The following is a 23,959-nucleotide window of genomic DNA, read 5'->3' on the forward strand; positions in this document are numbered from 1 at the left end:
CATGAACAGGGGCATCACCCTCAATGTTCGCCACATCGGAGTATAATCCCGGCTAAGAGTTGCCAGGACCCTTTCTGGACTAAATAGGATGCACCGTCACCAGGGTTGTGCGAGAAATCTCCCTGTCAGAATCCCAGGATTGGTGGAGTGAGCTGCCATTCATTGAAGACCAGAAACTGTCCCTCCTTAGGGTAACGTGATGACACTGCATGCTGGTAGCTTCAACTTGAGCCCTCAAATTGAGGGTATAGCAACAGCCACCAGGATAGAGCAAGAAGACCCCCTGAAACAGTTTGTTGCCATCCATGAAGCTCCCTGGATATAGCTAAATCCAAAGCATAATTATAAAAATTGTTCTATTATAACATGCTTAATACCCGAGACCAGTTTTTAAGCACAAGACCGGGATTCGAACCTGTGTTGCTAGCATTGTTTTGTTTTCAAGACAAACGTGTTGCCCCTGAGCTATCCTCCCAGACTAGTAAGGGGGGACTCAGCATCTGGTGACTATCCAGAAAGAGAAGACTGAAATGTATGGAAGTCAACAGCAGAGAGAGAACACAGCTCCCTGCATCTGCAATCTCTCAGAGCTGCTCCAGCGCATCCAAATGGTTTCGCCCACAAGCACCAGAAGAGTTGCAGTGGTTCTGAGGTACTCTACATCTGCAAGATCTTCCCATGAGCAGCGGGGAAGAAGCGGCCTTAAGTGCTCTCTTGGCCTGTAATCAAAGGATGGTTGTGTTTGTGAACGGGCCCATATTCGGAGGGCATGGTGGCTGCAAGAGAACGCCTTTTGGTGCCGATCAGGAATCTGCCCCTCCTGGTTCAGGCTACACCCGACAGGCCACCCATGCATATAGCTACCATCTTTGCTCTGAGCCCTGATTCAGAGAAACTCTCCCACTTTTGTGTACACAGTCATTGCCTCTGCTGGGTGCACTGGGACTCCTTAGCCAACCCTTCACACCTGATGGGAACTCGGTGAGAGACTCCCGCTAACCCGGAGCAGGGCTGAATATACCTCTGTGTCCTGGAGAGACACATTTTGCACCATTTCACTGTTAGCTGCTTTTTCAAATTCTAATTAGCAGTGGTTTCATAAATTCATGTGTGTGTCATTTTTTAAGTACTCCCACCTGAACTGCAAGGTATTTAAATGTTTGCCATCACCGCAGGCCTGTAAAACATTCCCCAATACCCAGCTCGGCCTGGCCAGGCCCCCAAAAGGCAATGGAGCATCATTTCTGTGTCTAGCGCAAGGCTCTCCGCAGTGCTTTCAGTGGGATGTGAAATTGAGGAAGGGTCTCTAACAAGGGGGCGTGGCCTAAACCGGGATGACCGCTGCCTAAATTGGGTGCCACGTTACCCAGACAATACACTGCAAGACCCTCCAAACACGTACCGTGGGCTTCACAGAATGTTTTCATATGGTATGTTTTGCACCCATTCTGTATATTATTGTACTATATGAGAGTGTGTGTTTGCACTAGGACCAGCCCAAAGCACGCACACCACTGCAGGTTCGTATTTGCTTGAAACAATGAACTCACTCAGGAAAACAGGAAACGCTTCATACTTTGCATTTTATTCAGAACTAGGTAGATAACATAGCCAATAAGCACATCAAACTGCATGGGACTTTATGTCAGCAAAATGCAAAAACTGCAAGGCACAAATTAGCACAGTTCTGGCCAATGCCGCAGGGCCGCCCAAGGCGAGCCAGGGTCACTGATGTTACCATCCAGCAGGCCAGGAGAGGGGCAGCCCACCCCCATGCCTGCTCCACTCCCCCACAGCTGCAGAGACACGCAGTCTCTGCCACACAAAGCCGAGGAAGGGTGAGGTGTGAACAATCACCTCACCCTTCCTCTAAGCAACAAGGTGCTAAGCACCTAAGGAAAACCAACAGTCAGGCAGGGCGCAGGTTCAAAGACCTCCCCCCCTCAGGGGGCCAGACAGTCGGCTTCCCGGCCGGGGGCTAGACCACAACCCCCACTACTATGCATATCAAACACCCAGGGCTCCCTTGGGTCTGATAAATAAGAGCAGCATGCTCTGAGAAAACACAATCTGTTTGTGGACCCTGGATGGGGACCCAAACAAACAGTAGGTTCGCTGTTCACTCAGCGTCCTCCAACCTTCGCTTCTTTAGCAAAAACTCTGAAAGTTCACTGCACCCGCAGCGTCTTTTTTCCCTTGTGAACATTGTTACTGTTCAGAACTGCACGTCCTGCAAGCGAGCGGCAAACTTGTTTGAGCAGAGAGAAACTCCAGGGACCTACGCGTGCGGAAACAGGACTCCAGCCAGCCCGAACGAGTGGAAGAAAAACAAACAGTGCCGAGGCGTAGGCAGGCGTGTCAATTTCACAGTTTTAAGGTGAGCCGCTACGCCGGGGCGCGAAGGAAGGGAATGTTATTATTGGAACGCAGACATTTATGTAAACATCCCACGAGCAGCCGGCCAAAAGAAAATCCACCGGCAGCCGTGGAACGCGCACTTTCATGTCAATTACAAAATTGAAATTAGCAAGGTGCTTAATCCTTGCGCACGTTGTACTGAGCATTATAATCCTCGCATACGAAGCCGTAAAAGGATCCGGGCAATAATAAGCAGCCCTCTGATACCTAAACCAATAGCCGGTCCAATAGCACAGCAAGTAGAGCGTTCGTCTTCACGTCTGCACGAAGCCTGCCAACGCAGGTTTGAATCCGGGCAAGGCGAACAAAATAACAAAGGATCACAATTCTTACCGCCCTGGGCCAGCAAGCTGGAGCACAGTTTTAGTGTTTAGAAACGAACCGGGCAATAATAAGCAGCACTCAGACACTCATATTTTTTAAATAAATACAAAATTGAGTCTAAGGGGACAACCCAGGGATAACAAGGAATGCAGAAAAGCAAACCAGCTCAAGAACAACATCGGGCTTAAACCCACACCCATCACGAAGGGCAAAAAGGCAAAAACACACAGGGGCTGAAGAAAATTCTCTGGTCACACAAAAGTGAACATTTGTTTTATTTGTAATCAAACAAGCTAAGAATCATGGGTCCCAAACGAAAATCACAGGAACCCCCGACCCCTGCGCAGAAGCCCAAATCACCTCATTTGCTAGCAGCCATAGAAGCAGCTGAACATTATGGCTGGGCCTGGGTCAGAGAGAATATGTATGGCCTACCAAGAGAAGGGGTGCCCATACCACCCAGTCAGGAGGATGACACAGCACCAGCAAAGAAAAGGAAGTTAACAGAAGGCATGGGAAAAGGTAACAAAAAACAGTCTACATTATGCGAGAACATGAGTGAAAAGCAGCAATTATTGCTTGAAATCAGGGGCAAACAAACTCTTCCCACAACCGAGACTAGGCTACCAAACCCTAACACACCTTTAGAACCTGACATTACAGTGATCACCCACCCCCCAGCAGCAATTACAACACCACCAGCCCCATCAACGCCAATAACACAGGTGCCAAATACACCAACAGCAGCCCCCACAGTTTTACCTACACCAACTGCGGCAGCTCCAGATACAACAGGTACATTAAAAGGATGGACAATCCCCAGTACAAATACACCCACGCAGCAAGCAACTGCACCAGACTTCCAGCCAAAAACTCAAAAGATTAGCACCAACCCCTCCCCGCCAACCCCAGGGTTAGCACCAGGCAGAACCCCCATCAAACCAAGCAATTTTAGAAAACCACTCATGAATTACCCAGACAGGGAAACCAGCGAGGCAATCTGGCAGGGTTTCACCAAGGGTTTCATCATCCCTTTCAAGGGCACAGGGTCGCAGAAGGTCCCGATGAACCTGAAATCAGCCAGGGACAACCCACAAATGGTGGAGAGAAAAATCAAGAAGGAATTACTACTAGGCAGGATTGCAGGACCCTGGGACCACATGCCCCTCAAAGATTACATAATATCACCACTAGGATTGGTCCCTAAAAAGGAACCTGGGAAAATGAGGTTAATTCATCACTTATCCTATCCTAAAGGCCAATATCTAAACGACGGCATTCCACACACGGAATCCGCGTTATCCTACACACATTTCCAAGAGGCGGTAAGACTCATACAGGAATGTGGCAGGAACGCCCTGATGGCCAAACTGGACATCGAATCCGCTTTCAGACTATTGCCAGTCCACCTTAGATTCTCAGCAATGGCTAGGTTTTACTTTAAAAAAAATAAATTCTATGTAGACAGATGCCTCCCCATAGGGTGTGCAGTATCCTGTGCCATATTTGAGCAATTCAGCTCCTTTTTTCAATGGGCTTTCCAGATACAGAGACCAGGAACTAAGATAGTACATTACCTCGATGATTTCACGGTAATGGGACCAGCAAATTCTGAAGAATACAGCAGGGCTCTGGCGGAGTTAGAACGAATGGCCTCACAGTGGGGCATCCCTCTGGCAACGGAATGACCAAACCAGCCACCAACATAATTTTCCTGGGTATTGAAATAGACTCTGCAAGGGGCTTATTCAAAATCCCAAAAACAAAAATAGCAGAACTCCTGGCGAAAATACAAGGCCTGACAACAAGAGACAAGGGCACAGTAAAAGAAATTCAATCATTAGCAGGAAGTCTCAACTTCGCAGCCAGAATCATCCCTCAGGGGAGGGTATTTTCCAGAAGTCTGGAGCTAAAAATCAATTCATACACCAAACCCCACCTGCACCTCCGGCTAGGCACACACGAGGTGAAACAAGATCTGGAAACTTGGGGGAATTTCCTTAAAGATTTCAACGGGACCTCACTTTGGCGCACGCCATTGAACACATGGACAAAAGGGTCCTTTTCACCGATGCAGCCGGGAGCAGGGGGTTTGGAGCCATACTAGACTCAGAATGGGTGGCAGGACACTGGCCCAACTCATAGCAATCGGCAGGGTGGACAAAAACATCCCCATCCTAGAAATATTTCCCATTTGGCTAACCTTACACATCTGGGGCAGGAAGCTAGCTAACACTGATCTCTTTGTCTGGTGCGACAATATGGCCGTGGTAGGCTCCATAAACAGAAGGTCTACCAAATGCTCTTTAGTACTGAAAGTCCTACGAGCCATCACAGCAGTCACACTACAAGAAAACATTGTGGTCAAAGCAAAGTACATCTCAGGGGCGGATAATAACATTGCAGATGCTTTATCTCGCTTTCAGTGGCCAAGATTCTGGGAGCTAGCACCACACGCCCAGGAACAGATGACGCCAATACCAGCGGAATGCTGGGCAATAATGGGAAATCAAGAATATCGGCATCAACGCCTGGGCCAGAAAGCCCAGGCCGGGATGCCCAACAAGAACCAGGCACCTCAAAAACGGGTGCCAACAACTCGCTGCCCACAGAAAATATGAACCCTGGCCCGGGGTTCCTAACAGAGATGGCAGAGAAAGCACTGGCAAGCACTACCACTACCACAGCGCAGTACAGTAAGTGCTTACAAACAGTATTTAGAGCCACAGGTTTAAACCATGTAGAGTTAATAACGATTAAAGACATAGAAATATTTTTAAAATGAGTGCATGAGCAGGGCTTTAAGAGAGACTAGGCAAAAAGATACCTAGTAGCAATCTCATATTTTTCAAAAATACGGGGTGACTCAGATCCCACCCAGAACGCCCTCATTTCCTACGCAATGAAAGGATGGGCCAGAATAGAGGGCCCCAAGATAAACACCCGCCCCCTTGATTTCAACAAACTGGTAGAAATAGCAGACCAACTGGAAGCCATATGCTGACATACATATGAGATCATATTATTCAAAGCAGCATTTTTTCTGGCCTACTTCGGGGCTTTCCGGGTTGGAGAACTTATCGCCTCCAGCACCAAGGCCACAAACGGTTTGGGCGTCATGGAGGTCAGGGTTAGACAGGACAGCGTCAGCATAGAAATCCAACAGTCAAAAACTGGGGCCAAAAGAACCATCAACATTTGTTGTACTGATGAGGCAACAAACTGCCCGTTATGTATTACCAACCTTTATTACGCACAAAGGCCCAAGGTGGGGGGGAGGTTTTTAATCCACAAGGACGCCTCGGCACTAAGCCGCTACCAATTCAAAGGGGTGCTGATGAAAGCAATCAGCAAAGCAGGGTGGGAACAGAAGGGTGTTGGCACCCACTCCTTTAGAATAGGTGCTGCCACCTCAGCATGGCAAGGAGGCCTGGCACCTCAACAGCTAAAAAGCATAGGGGGGTGGAAGTCAGATTGCTACAAAAGATACATCAGACCACAGCTAATATAGCCATCCCCACCACCCCCCTCTCATTTCTTTCTCCCCCCCACTGCAGAAACAATAGGCGAAGGGAGGACCTCACTCCGATCAGCATGGATAGTCGGCCACTCATTCGTCTTCAGGACAGGCCGATGGGCAGAAGAAACCAAAGAAGGGCCACCCTTCAGAAACATCATTGTTTCATGGTGGGGATACAGAGGCCTACAGTGGGCCGACATCCACGAAACATTAGCAGAGCTGGTCGCATACAGAGACCCGCCAGAATTTCTGATAATACACCTAGGGGGCAATTATCTGGTTACCACAAGAAGGAGATATTTATTTGAGGAAATCTGCTCCTCCCTAGCGGGCATTTCACACAATTGGAGGGAGACAGAAATACACTTCTCGGCCATCCTACCTAGAAATAAATGGCAAGGGGACAACTGTTACAAATCTGTAGACATTTCTAGAATAAAACTCAACAGGGTGCATGAGAAATTCTGTACAGCAAGACGACTGGGCTTCATAAAGGATCCGGCCATTACCCTGGGTGACCTGGACATTTTTCTCAAAGACGGCACTCATTTTTTTTTTTTTTTTTTTTTTTAAATTTATTTATTGGCATTTGTAGTTAAGAGCGCTTTACATTTTTACTGGTCTGGGCCTTAATTCAGGGCACCTGACCGACTTATTACAGTCATGCCTTGTTCATAAAACAGAATAACAACATACATAAACAAACTTAACATTAACAGTCTCCTTGCGAATGGGTGTTTGGCGGTAGGCATTGTCGGGGAGGGTGGGTTTAGTGTCCACAGGGGAGCGGGGGGAGTTCTTCTCGGTGTAGACCGGGGGTTGGGGGGTGTGGTTTCGAATGTTCCTTGATTTCATGTTTAGCAGTGGGATGGATACCTGCGACATTCAGGGAGGTTTGTCATCGGGGGATCTGAACAGTTTGGTTAAGGTGTCTTTCCATGCCTCCAGTGCCATGCTCGAGTCTTCGGTAGATCTAGTTACACTGTCCTCCCAGGCTCTGGTTTCGGCATTCGCCCATCTTTCCAGTTCTCTGCGCCATGCTTTGTGGCTTGGTCCTGTGGGCTTTTTCCAGGCCATGGCGATGGTTCTTTTGGCCGTTATGCATAGCAGGTCCATTACCTTTACAGCGTGTTTCAGTTTGGCTGGCCTAGAGTAACTGCCTAGGAGGCACTCAGCTGGGGTCCATTTGTATCTTGTGACTTCTGCTGCCTCACAGGTTTGCTGCACTTTCGACCAGAGGTTCTGTGCCTTGGTGCAGTTCCATAGCATGTGGATCAAGTCAGCCTCATCCGTCCCGCACCAGGTGCAGTGCATCTCAGTGGTCCTTTTGAACTTTGCCACCCTGCTCGGGGTCATAGGTACGGTATAATACGTTGATTTGAATTAATCTAAATCTTTGGTTCCTGGAGACCTCTTTTGGGAAGGTCAATGCTCTGAGCCATTCGCTATCTGTCATTTCCTGTCCCATGTCTGTTTCCCAGCGGGTCTTTAATGCAGCACTGCGAGGATTAGGGATGTTTCTCAGAAGACTGTATATTTGAGATAACGGTTTTCCCCCTTCGCTCAAGTTATACAACAGTGTCAAGAAGGGGTCTTCTTCGGGTTCTTCCGGCCAGGTGGACCATCTTGTGCGGGCTATGTTGCGGAGCTTTTGATACCATAGGAATTGGCCGACCTGGATATCTTCTGCCGCCTGCAGCTCAGTGAATTCTCTAAATATGCCGTCGGTGTATAGGTCGCCCCAAGTGTATATCCCTTTCTTTTCCCAGAGCCTGATATTGTATGGGTTGGTGTCTGTCTTGTCGAGCCCTGAGATGATTGGCACTTCTCGGGAGTATGGGTGTTTCAGGCGCAGGACCATCATGGCTCTGTGCCATATCTTCTTGCCTAGGGTCGCCAATAGTGGTGGTCTATGTGTCAGTTTCTGTGGGGCCCAAAGCCATTCTTTCAAGCGGATCGGGGCTATCATGGCCTGTAGCAGGGGTGTCTCAGACGTGGCTTCGTCCGCTAGCCATTTGGATACATGGCTCAGTTGGGCCGCCAGATAGTACTTTTCTAGATTTGGTAGTTGTATGCCACCTTGGTCGTACGGTAGGACTAGCGTGGATAAGGCTACCCGATGTCTGCCCTTTCCCCAGAGGAATTCCTTGATTATTTTGTTGAGAAGCTGGAAGAAGGGGTTTTTGATGTAAAAGTGGACATTCTGGAATCCGTACAGAAATCTGGGTAGAATAATCATCTTGGCTATCGAGGCCCTCCCTAGCATGGACAATGGGAGCTTCGCCCAGAATCTTATGGATTTGCGTAGTGCTGGTACTTTGGCCTGTGTATTGTGTATGTGCATTAATTCTGGGGTATGCATTATTTGGATCCCTAGATAACGGAAGGAGGCAGTCTGCCATTCGATACCCACTTTGGGGAGATCATCGCTGCTTCTGTTTTTCAGTCCTGCCAGAGGGAACAAGCAGGATTTAGTTTTGCTAAACTTGATACCCGAATATCTGGTGAAATTGTCGAGCACCTCTAATATTGTCGGCACATTTAGGTGGGGATTGTTAACATACAACAGGACGTCATCCGCATATAATGAGATGATATGGTCTATTCCTGCTAGCCTGATCCCCGCATCAAAGAATTGCTGTCTGAAATAAATTGCTATAGGTTCCAATCCTAAGACGTAGAGCATGGGGGAGAGCGGGCAGCCCTGTCTAGTACCCCGCTGAATATCCCATTTTTCAGACACGTATTTCCCAGATTTCAGCCTGGCCTTAGGTTTGCTATACAGGATCTTGACCCATCTGATAAATCCTTGGCCGACTCCGAATCCCTCCAGAACTGCTATTAGCCATTCCCAGTATATGGAGTCGAACGCCTTAATGGCGTCTAAGGATAGTAGTGCTAGGTGTTCGTCGCATGTGTTGGTCTGGGCTATGATGTGTTGGAGCCTGCGCAAATTTAGAGATGTATTGCGGCCGGGTATGAAGCCGTTTTGGTCCAGGTGTACTATTTCCCCTATCACTTTGGATAGTCGTTTTGCTAGGATCGTTGTTAATATTTTAACGTCGCAATTGAGCATAGCAAGTGGGCGGTAAGAGTCACATTTGTCAGGGGGTTTGTCAGGTTTGAGCATTGGGATCACTAGGGTCTCTGTCATACTGTCTGGGAGAACGCCTCTCTCATATGTTTCTGAGAAGACCTGGTATAGTAGTGGCGTTAGGGAGGGTTCGAATGTTTTATAAAACTCAGAGGGCAGTCCATCGCTTCCTGGGGTTTTGCATGTGGCTAGGGATTGTATAGCGTCTGCTATGTCTTCTAGTGTGATGTCAGAGCTCAGGGTATCGGATTGTGCTGGTGATAGCTTAGGTAAGCCTATTTCCTCTAGTGTATCTGCGATTTGTTCCGGTGGGATCTTGTCCACGTGGGAATATAAATTTGTGTAGTAATGTTTAAAAGTATCATTGATACTCTGTTGGGTCTTGTGTTCTATGCCATGCTCGTCCCTTAATGTCGTGGTTATCTGTTTGGGGTGTTCACGTTTACACAGCCAGGCCAATAACCGGCCCGGTTTATCTGCTTCCGCGTGTGTTCTGTTGGTCCTGGCGCTAAAATCAAATTTTTCCAGTCTATTCCACGCGCCAGAGCAGGCATCTCTAAGGGTTCTGAGGTCATCTTCCCTTCCGGGGGTTTCTATTGGGGTGGCTTCTAATTTCTGGATCTCGCCTTCCTTCTGTTCGAGTTCAGTTCTTAATGCTTTTCTGATACCTCCCGCTTTCGCTATAACTTCCCCTCGGATTACTACTTTTAAGGCTTCCCAAACCACGCCGATATGTTCTACACTTCCTGTGTTTTCTGTTATGCAATTTTCTATGGATTCTTGCAGCTCCTCCCTGAAGGCTGGGTCCTTCAGGGCGTTGATAGGCATCCTCCACATGGGGATGGGCGGCCTGGGACTGTTGTGATGCCAGTCCATCAGGAGTGGGGAATGGTCCGAGATAGATCTACCTAAATACTGCATGCCCCCTACTTGTGGCAGGTGATCTCTACTTATGAAGAGGTAGTCTAGCCTGGTGTGGAGTTTGTGGGGGGAGGAATAGTAAGAGTAGGCTCTCTCGTCTGGGTGCAATTCTCGCCATGCATCTGTCAGGTCTAATTCCTTGACCAGGGTGGCTAGGGACATGGTGGCTGTGGAGGGACCCTTCACTGGAGGCCAAGACCTGTCTAGCACGGAATCGTGGACACAATTGAAGTCGCCTCCCCATAAGAAGAAACCCTCTCTAAGTTGTACCATCTTAGCGTTCAGTGTTTTCAAGTGTGCAGGGATGTTGTTGTTGGGGAAATACGAGTTTACTATGCAGATCTCCCTTTGCTCGAGAATGCCCCAAATTATCAGGTATCTGCCCTCTGGGTCTTTTTCCTTACCAGTCAGTTGGAATGGTACTTGAGGGTTGATCCAGGTGTAAACCCCTCTGGCATATTTGGAGTAAGGTGCTCCGAAGCCCTGTCCTCCCCAGTGTTCCTGCAGCTTTGCATTGGTTTCCACGGTACAGTGTGTTTCCTGTAGTAGGGCAATGTCCACTCTTTTTCTTTGTAAGTAGGATTTTATCCGGTTTCTGCGAAGATAGGTGCCCAGGCCCCTCACATTCCAGGTTAATATTTTAATGTGCTCTGCCATCTTGATTGGGTTCGGGAGGCGTTTGCTTCTCTTGGGGTGCTTATGGGCTCGTCAAGGGCCCCAGGGACTTCGCCTACCCGCAGGTTCCAATCCTTCACGACCGCCTTTTCAGTCCGCCAGTTCGCTGATTGCATTTTGTTGTGTGGAGACGTAGTAACTGTTTTAACTGCCATTCTGTGGAATGGATTAACTAGGAAAAACAACAACAAGAAACTGCTCCCAGCAGTCGTTTCGAACTGACGACGCTCGGGGGCTCCTGGGCCTTCCAGGCCTATCCAGGTCTTTCGGCTCAGGCAGCGTGTGGGTTTTTTGCCCACACCTTCCCAGGTTGGGGGGGTCATCAGCGTTTCTGCGAGTGGGCCTCCGGCTTCCTGCCCAATCTTGGTATTTCCTTGGTGCGGCGGCGAATTTGGTCGTAATATTTAGGTGTACATGGGGCCTTCGTATGGTTTCATCTTTTGTTGTGTTCTAGGATTTCTTCAGTGTCGTCTGCGAGGTTATTGTGTTCGAGCCAAAGGTTTGCTGCTGCTGGAGTCTCTAAGAAAATGGCCTTTCCCTTGTATAGTATTTTGAGTCTTGCCGGGTATAGCAGCATATATTTGAGGTTCAATTTTCGCAATCTGGCCTTTATGGGAATGAAAGAGTTCCTTGTCCGTTGCACCGTAGGGGTATAATCTGGGTACATGACTATTGATGCGTTGCTTCTTTTGATCTCCCCTCCCTCCCTCGAGAACCTCAGTATGGTCTCTCGGTCTCTGAAGTTCAATATTTTCGCAATCATTGGTCTAGGATAAGACCCGGGAGGTGGTCGCTTCTGGAGAGACCTGTGGGCCCGCTCCACTGAGAACCCTTGGGTGAGATTGCCCGCGCCTACTTCCTGCAACAGTAGTGTTTCTATGAACCCTGTGGGGTTTGAGCCCTCCATGTCTTCTGGAACTCCTAGAATTCGGACATTATTTCGGCGAGCCCGACCTTCCGCATCTTCTGACCGTGCTTCCAAACGGGCCACTGTTGATTCCAGTTCACTAACTTTCGCTTTTAGTTCTTGTGTGGTCTCCGTATTGTCCTGTAGGGTGGCTTCTGTGGCAGTGACTCTTTCGGCCAAGTTGCGAGCATCTTGCCTTATTAGTTGTAGTTCTGTTTTTATTTCTCCTCTCATATCTTCGATTGTTGTTTTCAATGCTGCTATCGCCTGGAGGATCTGGGAGTCGCGGGAGTCCTCCGGCGGGGTTGGTGGCTCGGTCGCGGTGTCCGCTGCTTGTGGCGTCTGTGCTTTCGGACGGGCTGTGGTGAACGAGTCCATCGTTACGGCTCTGGACTTGTTTTTGGGGGGAGACATCTCTCCTCGCGGGGCGTCGTGTTGCCTCGGCAGCTTCAGTCGGTGGACTACTAATATGGGATCGAGCCGATTCAAGTCCCTCGGTGTCCCGATGCAGTGGGTAAGCAAAGGTTAGTATAGAGTGCCGTCCGTGACCTGTGCTAGGAGGGTGGTGAGGCCTTAAATGGGGCAGCCACTTCCGGATCGAGTGGTTCCACTGCTATTGCCAGGATTCTCTTGCTTGTGCCCCTAAGGTGTTCGTTCCACTACAGGGTCTGGCCTCTTTACGCCACCCACGGGCCTCCGTTAGGGTTTTTCGGGTTGTGGTGGTGGGAGTCAACCGGGTCAGTCCCGTGTGATTTCTGCTCCGCTGGGCTCCCGAACTCGTGGGGGCAAATCTCCTTCGGGAGTGTTCCCTTCAGGTGGTGGGGACGGCGGGCCTTACCTAGTTTCCTCTTCCGGGGGCCTTCCGGGTATCGCCGTCTGTTGTCCGTCCTGGGTCGCCTCGGGCGTCCCCGTTTCCGCTTGCCTTGTGATGGCACCGCGGATGCCCGGGGGAGGTGGGAAGTTGTGTTGTTCCACGGAGGCTTGTAATCCCGTCTCCGTCCCGTCACGTCTAGTGGGTCTCTCCGCTGCGGGCCGCCATCTTGGATGTCGCAGGGGGAGAGATTTCGGACGGTTCGTTAACCGCTTTGCCTGTGCCGATTCTCTCCGGTTTTTTGATCAGGTGTTCCCGGAAGGATCTGTTATGGCTCGGTTGATTTTCAGCCCTGAAGCTTCATTATTTTCGCCGATATTTCTTGTGCTGCAGGATCATGGGCAGGAGCTTCACGGAAAGCCGCCTTCTCTACATGCGCGCTGGCCACGCCCCCCAAAGACGGCACTCATTTATCAAACCAGGGCATGGAACATTTCTTTTGAGAAATTTCAGCAACTCTAGCCTCCAGGGGTTGTCACTAGGGGATACTTTCGGGGGAACACAGTCAGCCGGCAAACCTGCCCGTGTGTGGCGGCACGGGCCAGAGGGGGTAACCTCAGGACCCGGTGCCCAAAAGTATGATACTATTATGATATGTATGTGATTATTGTTATCTCCATAACCATATCTGCACAATAAAATCCTACAGCCTTTTATTGTCAACGCTTGACAAAATTTTGTGAGCCAAATTATTTCGGGTGAGGGTAAGGGGTCGGCCAACACAAGTGCATGCATATGGGTTCAGCAGTTATGGGCAATGCCTCAGGGCCGCCCAAGGCGAGGCAGGTTAACTGATGTTACCATCCAGCAGGCCAGGAGAGGGGAAGCCCTACCCCCAGGGTTGCTCCTCTCCCCCACAGCTGCAGAGACACGCAGTCTCTGCCACACAAAGCCGAGGAAGGGTGAGGTGTGAACAATCACCTCACCCTTCCTCTAAGCAGCAAGGTGCTAAGCACCTAAGGAAAACCAACAGTCAGGCAGGGCTCAGGTTCAAAGACCTGCTCCCCCCCCCCTCAGGGGGCCAGACAGTCAGCTACCCGGCCGGGGCTGGACCACAGCTCCGCCTACTATGCATATCAAAGGCCCAGGGCTCCCCTGGGTCTGATAAATAAGAGCAGCATGCTCTGAGAAAACACATTCTGTTTGTGGACCCTGAACGGGGACCCAAACAAACAGGAGGTTCGCTGTTCACTCAGCATCCTCCAACCTTTGCTTCTTTACCACAAAACTCTCCCACCCTACAAAATAAGGGGGAAGAACAAAGGAAAAGAGGTACAAGGCACTGTACGGTGCCCACAACAAGTCGTGGGACATGAGAACGCGGCACGGGCCAGAGGGGGTAACCTCAGGACCCGGTGCCCAAAAGTATGATACTATTATGATATGTATGTGATTATTGTTATCTCCATAACCATATCTGCACAATAAAATCCTATGGCCTTTTATTGGCAACACTTGACAAGATTTTGTGAGCCAAATTATTTCGGGTGAGGGTAAGGGGTCGGCCAACACAATTGCATGCATATGGGTTCAGAAGTTATTACGTTCCTTCGGTATTTGGCTACGCCAAGGATCCCCTTAACTGGGTACCGGACTGGACGAGACTCTCTGCCACCCCCTCTGGTCAGCACCCCAGAGGCGTAGCCAGGATTGTCTAGCAAATGGGGCCTGAAGCTAATGTAGTTGGGCACACTGCACTGACAAAAATATCTGTAAATGCCCACACAGCACTGCTGAGTGGGCATTTACATATTTTGGGTGGGCCTTGCCCCTCAGGCCCTACACTGTCTATGCCGCTGCAGCACCCAACGAGACGCAGCAAGACAGCAACAGCCACAAGAGACCTTCAACCCCAGGACGCTTTGCGTGCACACGACTCACGGTCACTGTCAAATTCCACCTTACCCCAGAAGATGGAAGTTTTATCAATTTGTATCTATTTTGAATAGACAAGGATGATGAGGTCATAGGACAATTATCACTAAAGAGATAATGCAAACGATTTGAAATCTGTTTTAATAGAAGGGAATTTGCAGGAAAGTGATTTGAAAATGAATGTATAAATGAATAATTTTAAAATTAAAATTTTTAATTTTGAGGAATTATTGTAATTATTGCAAATGTTTTAAAGAAAATGTTGTTCTAGTGTATAAGGTTTTAATTAACCAATTTGCACATTAAAAAAATAAAAAATAAAAAAAAGTTTTATCAAGTGTGCCTGTCTGCCAGATATTACGAAGACCCTGTCTAGAAATTTCTGCACAAACATGCGTTCGACAAAAAAGTACTGCACCTGTGTCCAACTCACTCCTGCCCCCACATCCCTAGACATGGCCTGGGATGATCGCTCTGGTATGTGGTCTTATGTAAACTCTCAGAACCATCTCACGTCTGTTGATGCACAGTGTTTCCGAGGAAAGCTAAAAGCTCAACTCTGCCTTCAGCGCGTGCTTCGAAAATCAAATAATCCTTCGCAAGCAAGCTTTACAGGCCTACTGCATTACACGACAATTATAAATGAATGTCTCTGCGGTTTTTAAAGGAATCACTCGCCTAGTCAGTATACAAAATATTAAATCCACCAGTAAATCACCTTCATTCTGTCTGAGTCGACTATGAGAAAGGGGATGCAAGACAAACAGCGCCAATGTTGTTTCCTGGTGATTTGAATAAAAATCAAAGTGCATTTTGGGAACATAAGAATGAACATTGAATTTTACATTTGAAAAATGCCTGTGATAATAATTCAACCATAAAACGCTTCTGAGCATGAAGTGCACTCTGGGCTTGGTGCTCAGTGCGTTTGTCACAACACTCACCCTAACAGTAACATGCCTGCAAACCACAAGACATATGTATTTAGTTTGACAGTGCAGCTTGTCTGTTTTGCTTGAGAGGAGGATAACGTCTCATGTCTGTTAACGTGTCACAGAGCTTGTAAATCGCAAGGGGGAACCCTGGGCTCGCCAGCAGCTTTGGGGAAACTGCCCAGGGCTCAACCTCGACTAGAGCTAGCTCTCTGTCAGGAAATAGAAAGTAAACAATTCAGTACAGGTCTGCCTCATTCTACGAATAGAACAATGTACTATTTCTAGTGCAAGCTAAATACATACTAGAAATAGTGGACCTTGTGCTATATGGGTATCATAGTACCAAAAAAGAACAGAGCAAGGGCAAAGTCCTACTCATCAAAGCAGGTATGCATACTCCCCCTCGACCTCCATGGGTGTAACCCTGGGGGACTACCCTTACTGTGTTTGTGCAGGATGTACGTTTCAGGCGATGAGCCTCAAAGGGCCTGCCACCTAAACTACCTCGTTTACATTCCCATCCCTACTTTAGCAGAGGGGATGTAGAAAATGAATTGAAATGCTCATGCCATGCATGAGCGCTTCCATTCTTGGCATGGGAGGGCAAGCAAGGTCTGTTCAGACCTGGCCTGCCCTGCGCATTATTCCACACCTGACTTGCAGGAGGGGAGACCAGGTGCAGGGAAGATGGCGTGTCCAGCTGTGAAATAGGAATGTGTTTTGGGAGGCTCTTTCTATGCCCTCGGGAGACACATTTGACATGGCTTAAAGATTTCATGGGTTCATGGGTAAAGTATGGAAAATGTTTCAAGAATTGAGATCGTGATCCCTATGAAATAGGCTGGCGGTCATTGAGTTTGTCCAGGGAATAGACAATTGCCCCATGGTATGATGTGAGAATGATTGAGGCATTAAGACCTTTAAAAGCCCCTGAATTAGGAAGAGCAAACGCACGCTCTGAATTCTGAATGCATCTGAAAGTTGTTACATGTGGCAATCGTCAAAGTCAGAAATCAGACTCTGCAAATCTTGAGTAAAAGAATCAAATCACACATGATAGTATTGAAATGTACATTACAAGTACACCAGATAGCTCAGGGGCAGCACGCTCGTTTTGGAAGCAAGACAACGCTGAGCAGCATGGGTTGAAACCTGGTCCTGCTATGCTCAGAAGCTAGACTCTGGCATAAAGCGCGATATAAGAACCCAATTTCTTGTTCTTTACACTATCTTCAAAATGTAAAGTTGAATGGTTTAATAAGTGAATAATACACAGGTTTAGAACACATAATGACTCATTTTTCTTGTACACTCTTGCATCTGCCCTCTCAGTATAATTTTATTTCGAAGAGGAGGGGAAGTAACTCCCACTTCCCGTAACTCATGCCCAATTAACCTCTGCCCAAAAATACTGTTCCTGGCACCTCACACCTCTATCCCCTTAATCCAAACTCATGGAGTCTGATTGGCAAAGATGCTAAGTGGAGCAAATGAGGAGATGCCTTGAGCAACTCATATTTGCCTCATCCACCTTTTACCTTCTTCACAATCCCATAGTGAACATCCGTAGCATCTTTCAGAGGCTCATGTGCAAATGCCATTCACAAGGATTTTCTTAAGTGCATCCCATAGGCACTAGAAGAAGCTCCGAATTCGCTCCAGCACAAATCTTTGTAAAATACAGCCCTTCAATTTTTAAAAATGTGTTTATTTGTTTTTTTTAAATGTGACTTTTTTTATTTTTTCTGCATTTTGGAATTCAAGAGTTTGCGTTTTCTGGAATTAGTATTCTATATTTTAATCACAAAAGAGGTCATGGTTGCGATCACCAGGTTCTGAGTTCTTCCAAAGCTGCCACTTCGGGCCAGGAGTATAGCGCGGGGACAACGCGGAGCCACACAGGTTTGAATACCAGTCCTGCACTTAGAGAATTGTCTCCGGTTTATAAAAGATTATTGAATGAATTGCTCACTACTTATTCACACTTTAGTTCGCTAAAAATAGTGACCGCTTATGTAGCGCATACCACAAACTGGGAGTCTGATCCTGAGAGTGGTGGAAATAGTAAAAAGTTGCTGTACTGTGCAAAAAACGTTTTGAATATCCACCTTAATTCTAATCATTATCACAAAAAGGTGGTCAATATATTTTACCACAATTGACGGCCTGCAGACATGCATTTTTACTGAGACATTCACTCGGGGGGTAATCCAACACTATTCTCCTCAGATGCAGCTCTTTTTTGGGCACACATACCCATGGGCAATGACGCCATTTAGCAGGGGGAAGTAGCAGACCAAAATTACAATTGCAATAAATGTTACACACTATTCCGATGGTCTATGTTGTCATTTCATAAAGGCTTTTTTTGCTGTGATTGTAGATAACAGCACCGCTTTTGTTATTCTCCGAATGCGATGTAAAAAACAGAATGTGGATTAAAATAACTACAATTGTGTCGACACTCTGGGCCCGATTCTCATGATGGCGCAGTGAGTGTGTTAATTAGCACGTCTCACTGCGCCGTATCTTGACGCCCAGGCACCACGACTATTCTGAAGTGGGTCTGGGAGCCTTGGTAAAGCACGACACTGCTTTTGCTGTAATCCACCTGTTTGAAACAGGCGGATTGCAGAATCTCGGCAGAACTTTCGTTAAATAACAAGGGAATCGTTATTTAACAATATTGCTGCGGAGATGAAAACAAAACGCACGTGGTGACTGCAGCCGGCAAGTGGGAAGCAAGATGGTGACAGGTGGGTCCTGCACTGCATTTGTTTATCTTTGTAGAAGAGTGCAAATGGCCATCCATAATACAACCATGGATGGCAGTATGCACCCTTCTGCAGACAAAGATAAACAAATGCAGTGCAGGACCCACCTGTCACCATCTGCACAACCAAACAACCGGGTGCTTCTTGTGGCACTCATTTGGTACCGTACTTCGGCGCCAATTTCAGGCAGTTCCGAAATTGGAGGAGTGGCACAAGAATACCCATGCAAAGGGAGAGATAATGAAAGTGATGGTTGTTAGGTCAGTTTTCAGCCCTTCCTAGCAACCGGCACCCATATTACGAAAAGTGGCGCATTCAGTGTGACTTCGGAAGAATGCACCACCTTCAGAATAGGTGTTAATTACCGAAAATGTCATTACCGCTTTTTACAACATTTTCAGTAATTAACACCCAGTTGAAAATCGGGCCCTCTGTTTAAACAAGAAGGTGTTTAGATTACAGCCAGAAAGCACACTTAGAACATTTTTGCATAATTTGTGGTGCATTATCAGCCATTGACGTCAATGTCCTCATTAGAGTGAAGGCGCTACACAGATTCCTTATATATGTATGACCTCTCAGATCATATTTAGGCAAACATCAGATAAGGGCCCGACTCGTTCCTTGACAATAAGAATTGTTCATATAATATGTGTTTTTGCAACATTTATTTTAAAGATGCATTGTAACTGGGCACGTGTGCAAACATCATTTTAGGTTGGTCTAAGCATGGGAGTGTGCATTAAACTGTCCTTTTGTCTGATTTTTAGCAGCAGCTGGAACAGCGGAGCCTGCTCCTCGAAGCACACTCCACACCCGAGGTGGGCACAACGCCAGGTGCGGAGCAGGTGAGCATTGATAAGGGCTGTCATTGAAAGACTAGGGAAGGTGACAGAGGCAAGGCAACACCTGGTAGGGGGGAAAAGGACGCAGACGGATGTCATGGTGACCACACAATGCAGAGCCAGTGTTGGGCTCTGCCACAGAAGCAGAGCATGCACCCGTCTGTGGCCACTAGGGCTCAGGCGATTGGCAAAATGAATATTATTGAGTTTGTGTATTTTATGTTGCCATTTTGTAACACTCCGCAGACAGCAGCAACTACGTCTGAGGAAAGGACCACAGGGTCGGGCCAAAGGAGTGGGACTAGATCTGAGGAACGTGGAAAGACAGAGGATTCAACGCTCTGAGCTCAACCTAGCAACTCCACTCCTGATGCAAAGAGGGTAACACACCTAGGGAGCTATATGAAATCAATGACAAGGGCCCCTTCAATATAGAGTCTACCTCGGCCAGGAATGGATAGGGGGGTGGGAGTGCACACAGACACAGAAACCTGCACATTGTGGCTGTGCACGCACACTGCATTGACGCAGGCCCACCAGGAGTGCAGACAGAGATTCTCTCCCCTGGCTGAAGGGATCAGTGGGCTGCTACAGAAGCACAGAGCCTATCACATCACTGGCCACCTTTGCAGAGCTCTTGGGTTTGTAATTAAAGGTATCACCTCCACAGTATCTCTGTGAATCTCCCTCATATTCACTAGCAATGCTTTGTGAGGCACAGGCTCAATAACTATTCTCCATAAATGCTTCCAATGAGAGCAACTCTTCGTCTGATCAGCCACGCTGATGTGCGGCTTCTCAATTATCATTAGAAAAGTTCTTAGCCATACAAAACAGTAACACTATTCCAAAGACCCTACAGAACAAAAGTGTATTCATAGGTGGCCCAGGGATGTTTATAGCTTTCTCTTTCTGTACATGGGTGCCACAAAATGGACACTCAGGGCAGTTTCTTGGGGTAGGTGAAGAAGGTGTCTGTAAGGGGTACGGGTACTTAAAGGGCAGATGATCAGCTGTTCCCAGCCAGGATTTGGAGACTAGTTTACAAGCCCTGTTCTTGTTTGTCTATTTCATTAGCTTTGCATTTCAAGTACAAAAAAAGAAACAGGACTTCCAAGCATATACAAGGTTCCCTTGTATATGCTTTCAACATGTCTTATATATCAGCAACTATTACAAAAAGAGGAGACTGGGATAAACACGACTATAGTAGGTATACCCGGAACTTCGACAAACAAACTATATATATAAACCCAGTTACACATTCCACAATGCCACCTAGTAGCCATCGCTGGAAGTTGGCCTCCAGTTCTGAGCCACAACAGCAAGGCATTGAGGGTATGCAAATTAGCTCAAATGCAAACCTTTTTCTCCAGGAAATTGTCTTTGTTTTAGAGGGCAGTGCTACTATATACATAGCTTAATCAACCCAAGACAGACATTTGCAAGGCTGCCAGGACAACTACATCATAGCTGATGGTGACAATCAACTCCACAGTGAATGGGTTCAATGCAATAAAAGAAGAGCTCTGAGTAGTAAGGTTGGTGGCACTCCAGAATAGATACCTTCTAGATCTGCTTAAAGCAATGGAAGGAGGAGTTTGAACACAAATTGGGAGTTCCTGTTGCATGTTCACACCTGCCAATGACGATGATAATGGTACGCTGTCAGAAGCAGTATTTCAACTGTCCCAGATGCATGCTGCCCAAATTGAGGAAGAAGCAAATGGGACTGGAAAGGACCAGCACTGGAATGCCTACATATGGTCATGCATGCCATCATGGCTGTCAGATGGACTAAAAGTGATAATGGGAGCACTAGTACTGGCAGCAATAGCAATGTGTGGGATAAAAATATGCAAGGAGAAGTGCAAGAAGACAGCAGAGGAAGCTATCGGGATGAAGGTCCTGATGGATGTTAGGAGCAAAGGACGAGATTGTGACAGAAAGAAACAAGATAAGAGAGAGAGTTGCGACATGTGAATTGTTCCCGCTTGTAGCTATGAAGTTGGACAACCCATTCAATGCAAAGTATTACGAAGGAAAGTGGGTGTGGTGCAACCCAGAAGGAGTGTGCTGTTATATGAACTGGTCCTTCGATGATCATACAAACTACTATGGACACCTTGGAGGAATAACAAAGGCATGGCAGCCAAGAGCAAAAGGATTGTCATATAAGGATGTGTTCGACAAGTCGATCAGAGGGGGGACTGAAGAGGGAGTCGGGATCCTGGGACCAACCCCCTCCCATCAAGTTCATGACAAGACAGAAGGCCAGAAAACATCACAACTACCCATTCGAATGGATTGTGTCTTCCCACATATACCTCATCTTTGATATTCGATATGCTGCTTCAGCTGCTTCAGCTTTTTTTTTCTTCAGCAGCTGGCATTGTGCGTCAATGTTATCGACTCGATGTCCCTCAAGGGAATCTGTCTCGAGGATGATGTGATCGAAAGCATGTATAGCATGCGCAGCACCCGTTGGCTTCAGTTCCATTTTCCCGTGACAGCTTTAGCTTCTAGAAATACAGCGCTTTTCTTCACTTTCGTGAAGACTGGTTATTTTTCGAGAGAGAAAATGTCTTCTTCATGACACCGACAACCCTGAAGAACAGGTTGAAAAAGTGTTGGGATTGTGGGTCAAAAAATGTCTTTGACCAATCCCCATCGAATCTGTTTGTGGTGCCTCGGGGTGGACCATAACACCTCGGACTGCTCCAAGTACCAGTCTATAACCGGAAAGGCCTTGAAGGAACGAAAGAGGACGTTGAAGGTAGGTCGTATCTCTAAATCGCCTGCCCCGGCCAACAAACCAGACGATTTGAGAGGCGACTCTCCTCGGAGGAAGAAGGCCAGCGGTCAAGATCGAGGAGTGGCTCTTACCACTCTTATTTTTCCACAAAGAAGTCTAAGAGAAGGCACCATAGGTCGCCTTCTTCGAATTAATAATCGGATGCTTCCTCTGAGAGGGTTTCTTGCCCAACTAAAAAATCCACTCCAGCCGAGTGGGAGGCTTTCAGAGCAGAGATGCTCAAAATATTTGAAAAGCAGAAGCCTCCAAGCCATGCTCCTACCGCGCCTTCGAAAGAAGCTGGGAAAGAAAGGGTTAAACATAATTCCCTCAAGCCTGGGACGAAGGCCCAATCTGCATCGTGAGCCTTCAAGGCCTCGATCCGATGAAGGAACATCGATGGATCAGTCGAGCCGAAACCATAAGTCGAGGTCGTCGACACCATCAACGCCTTCGACGCCGGCGACACCTTTGACACCAGCCAAACTCTCAACATAGACATCGACCTCGACGCCAAAGCCATCATTGCCAGCTGTGCCATCGATGCCAAGTGCCCCAGTAAAACCTATGGCGCCAATGAAGAATGGTTCAAAGACTCTTCCAGCGATGAAACCCATTATTTACAAAACCTCTCCTTCCTGAGAAGACCTATGTGCCACTATCGAGAAAATACTTTTTTAAGTCTCTTTCTTCCATATATGAAGAGAATGAACCATCAGATGAAAAGGCTCCATTTGGCCTCCATTTTGGCTCGCCGAATGTACCAGAAAGTTTTATTGCAGAGGAGTCGAGGTTCAGAGATCTCTATGACAACCTACAGACTGCAAGTGGGGAGGATACCTTACCTGAGTTGGAAATTGGGAGATCAGAGGCTGGCGAGAATGCAGATGCATCCTACAGAGAACTCATGTCTAAGGTAGTGGACTTCATGGGGTGGAGTTGCCATTGCCATTTGAATAAGATGATCTAACAGACATTTTAGATAAGGGTCCTCAGTCAGATCCCATATGACCGTTTCACATTGCTTTGCAGAAAAGGGTGGGAAACACCGGAAACCAATCCGGCTGTAAAAATAAATCTTGACCAAAAATTACCGCCCTTCCAGTAGTGACCCCGACTATCTGTCGAAACACCCCACTCCGGAGAGCCTGGTGATGCAGGCAGCTACTGCAACATCTAAGCAAGCGGCGTACCCTACCATCCCTCCAGATACGGACAACAAAAGAGTAGATGGATGGCCAAGGAAGATATTTTCCATAGGGTCAATGGCACTCAAATTTGCCAATTCCACACGTGCCCTTGCAAAATTTACGTTCACTCTGTGGGACTGCAGTTCCATGGCGGCAAAGCACATTCCCGAAGGGAATGAAAGAGACGGGTGCTTAGCCATAGTTAGAGACGGAAAAGAAGCCATTTGCAAGTCTCTTCAGTCAGGTCTGGATTCTGATGCTAGCATCAGCAGAGCCATGGCTACTAGCACCATTATGCACAGATTTGCGTGGTTGCAGAAGTCAGGTTTTGCACCAGGTGTGCAATCCAGACTTCTCAACATGCCCTTTAACGGGTCTCACCTTTTTGGCAGCAAGGCTGATGAGAGTCTTGAGAAGTTGCAGACCTGAAAGGCGGCGGCCAAATCTTCAGTCGCCGCTATTAGGCAACCTCAGCCTTTTCAACCTAGTGGACAACCTTGGAGGGGTAGATTGTTTCGCTACTACTCCTCGGTTGGAAGGGTGAGAGGAATGGCCAGTCAAAGGGGCCAAAGAAGATTTCCTTTTGGTGGACGAGGAAGGGGTGCAAAGCCAGCTCAAGCAGGGGCATCTTTACCGTCTGCCACTCCTTCAGCCACATCAAAACCTCTCTGAGGTCTTGACACACAATTTACCAGTAGGAACTGTCTCAGCATCTAGAAGAATGGCGAGACATTACTTTGGATGCTTGGGCTTTGGAAACTGTAGCCCACGGGTACTGCCTTCCTTTTAGACAGAGACCTCAGAACAATCCACCGG

General features: G+C 47.6%; 1 protein-coding gene across 5 annotated transcripts in view; it reads left to right on the forward strand.

The window, feature by feature from the left end:
- LOC138580941 (adapter molecule crk-like) overlaps positions 1-23,959 on the forward strand; it is a 208,208-nt gene that overhangs the window by 106,471 nt on the left and 77,778 nt on the right. For 2 of the 5 annotated variants that reach the window (XM_069651875.1, XM_069651877.1), the window contains exon 3: positions 19,085-19,162. The exons of 2 other annotated variants lie outside the window; for them this stretch is intronic. In XM_069651875.1, coding sequence (XP_069507976.1) covers positions 19,085-19,162 — 78 coding nt within the window. The remainder of the gene's footprint in view (positions 1-19,084; positions 19,163-23,959) is intronic. One more of the 5 variants, XM_069651876.1, reaches the window with a different exon arrangement.

This window comes from Ambystoma mexicanum, chromosome 3p (assembly GCF_040938575.1).
Source record: "Ambystoma mexicanum isolate Mex_15411 chromosome 3p, UKY_AmexF1_1, whole genome shotgun sequence".
Lineage (NCBI taxonomy): Eukaryota > Metazoa > Chordata > Amphibia > Caudata > Ambystomatidae > Ambystoma > Ambystoma mexicanum.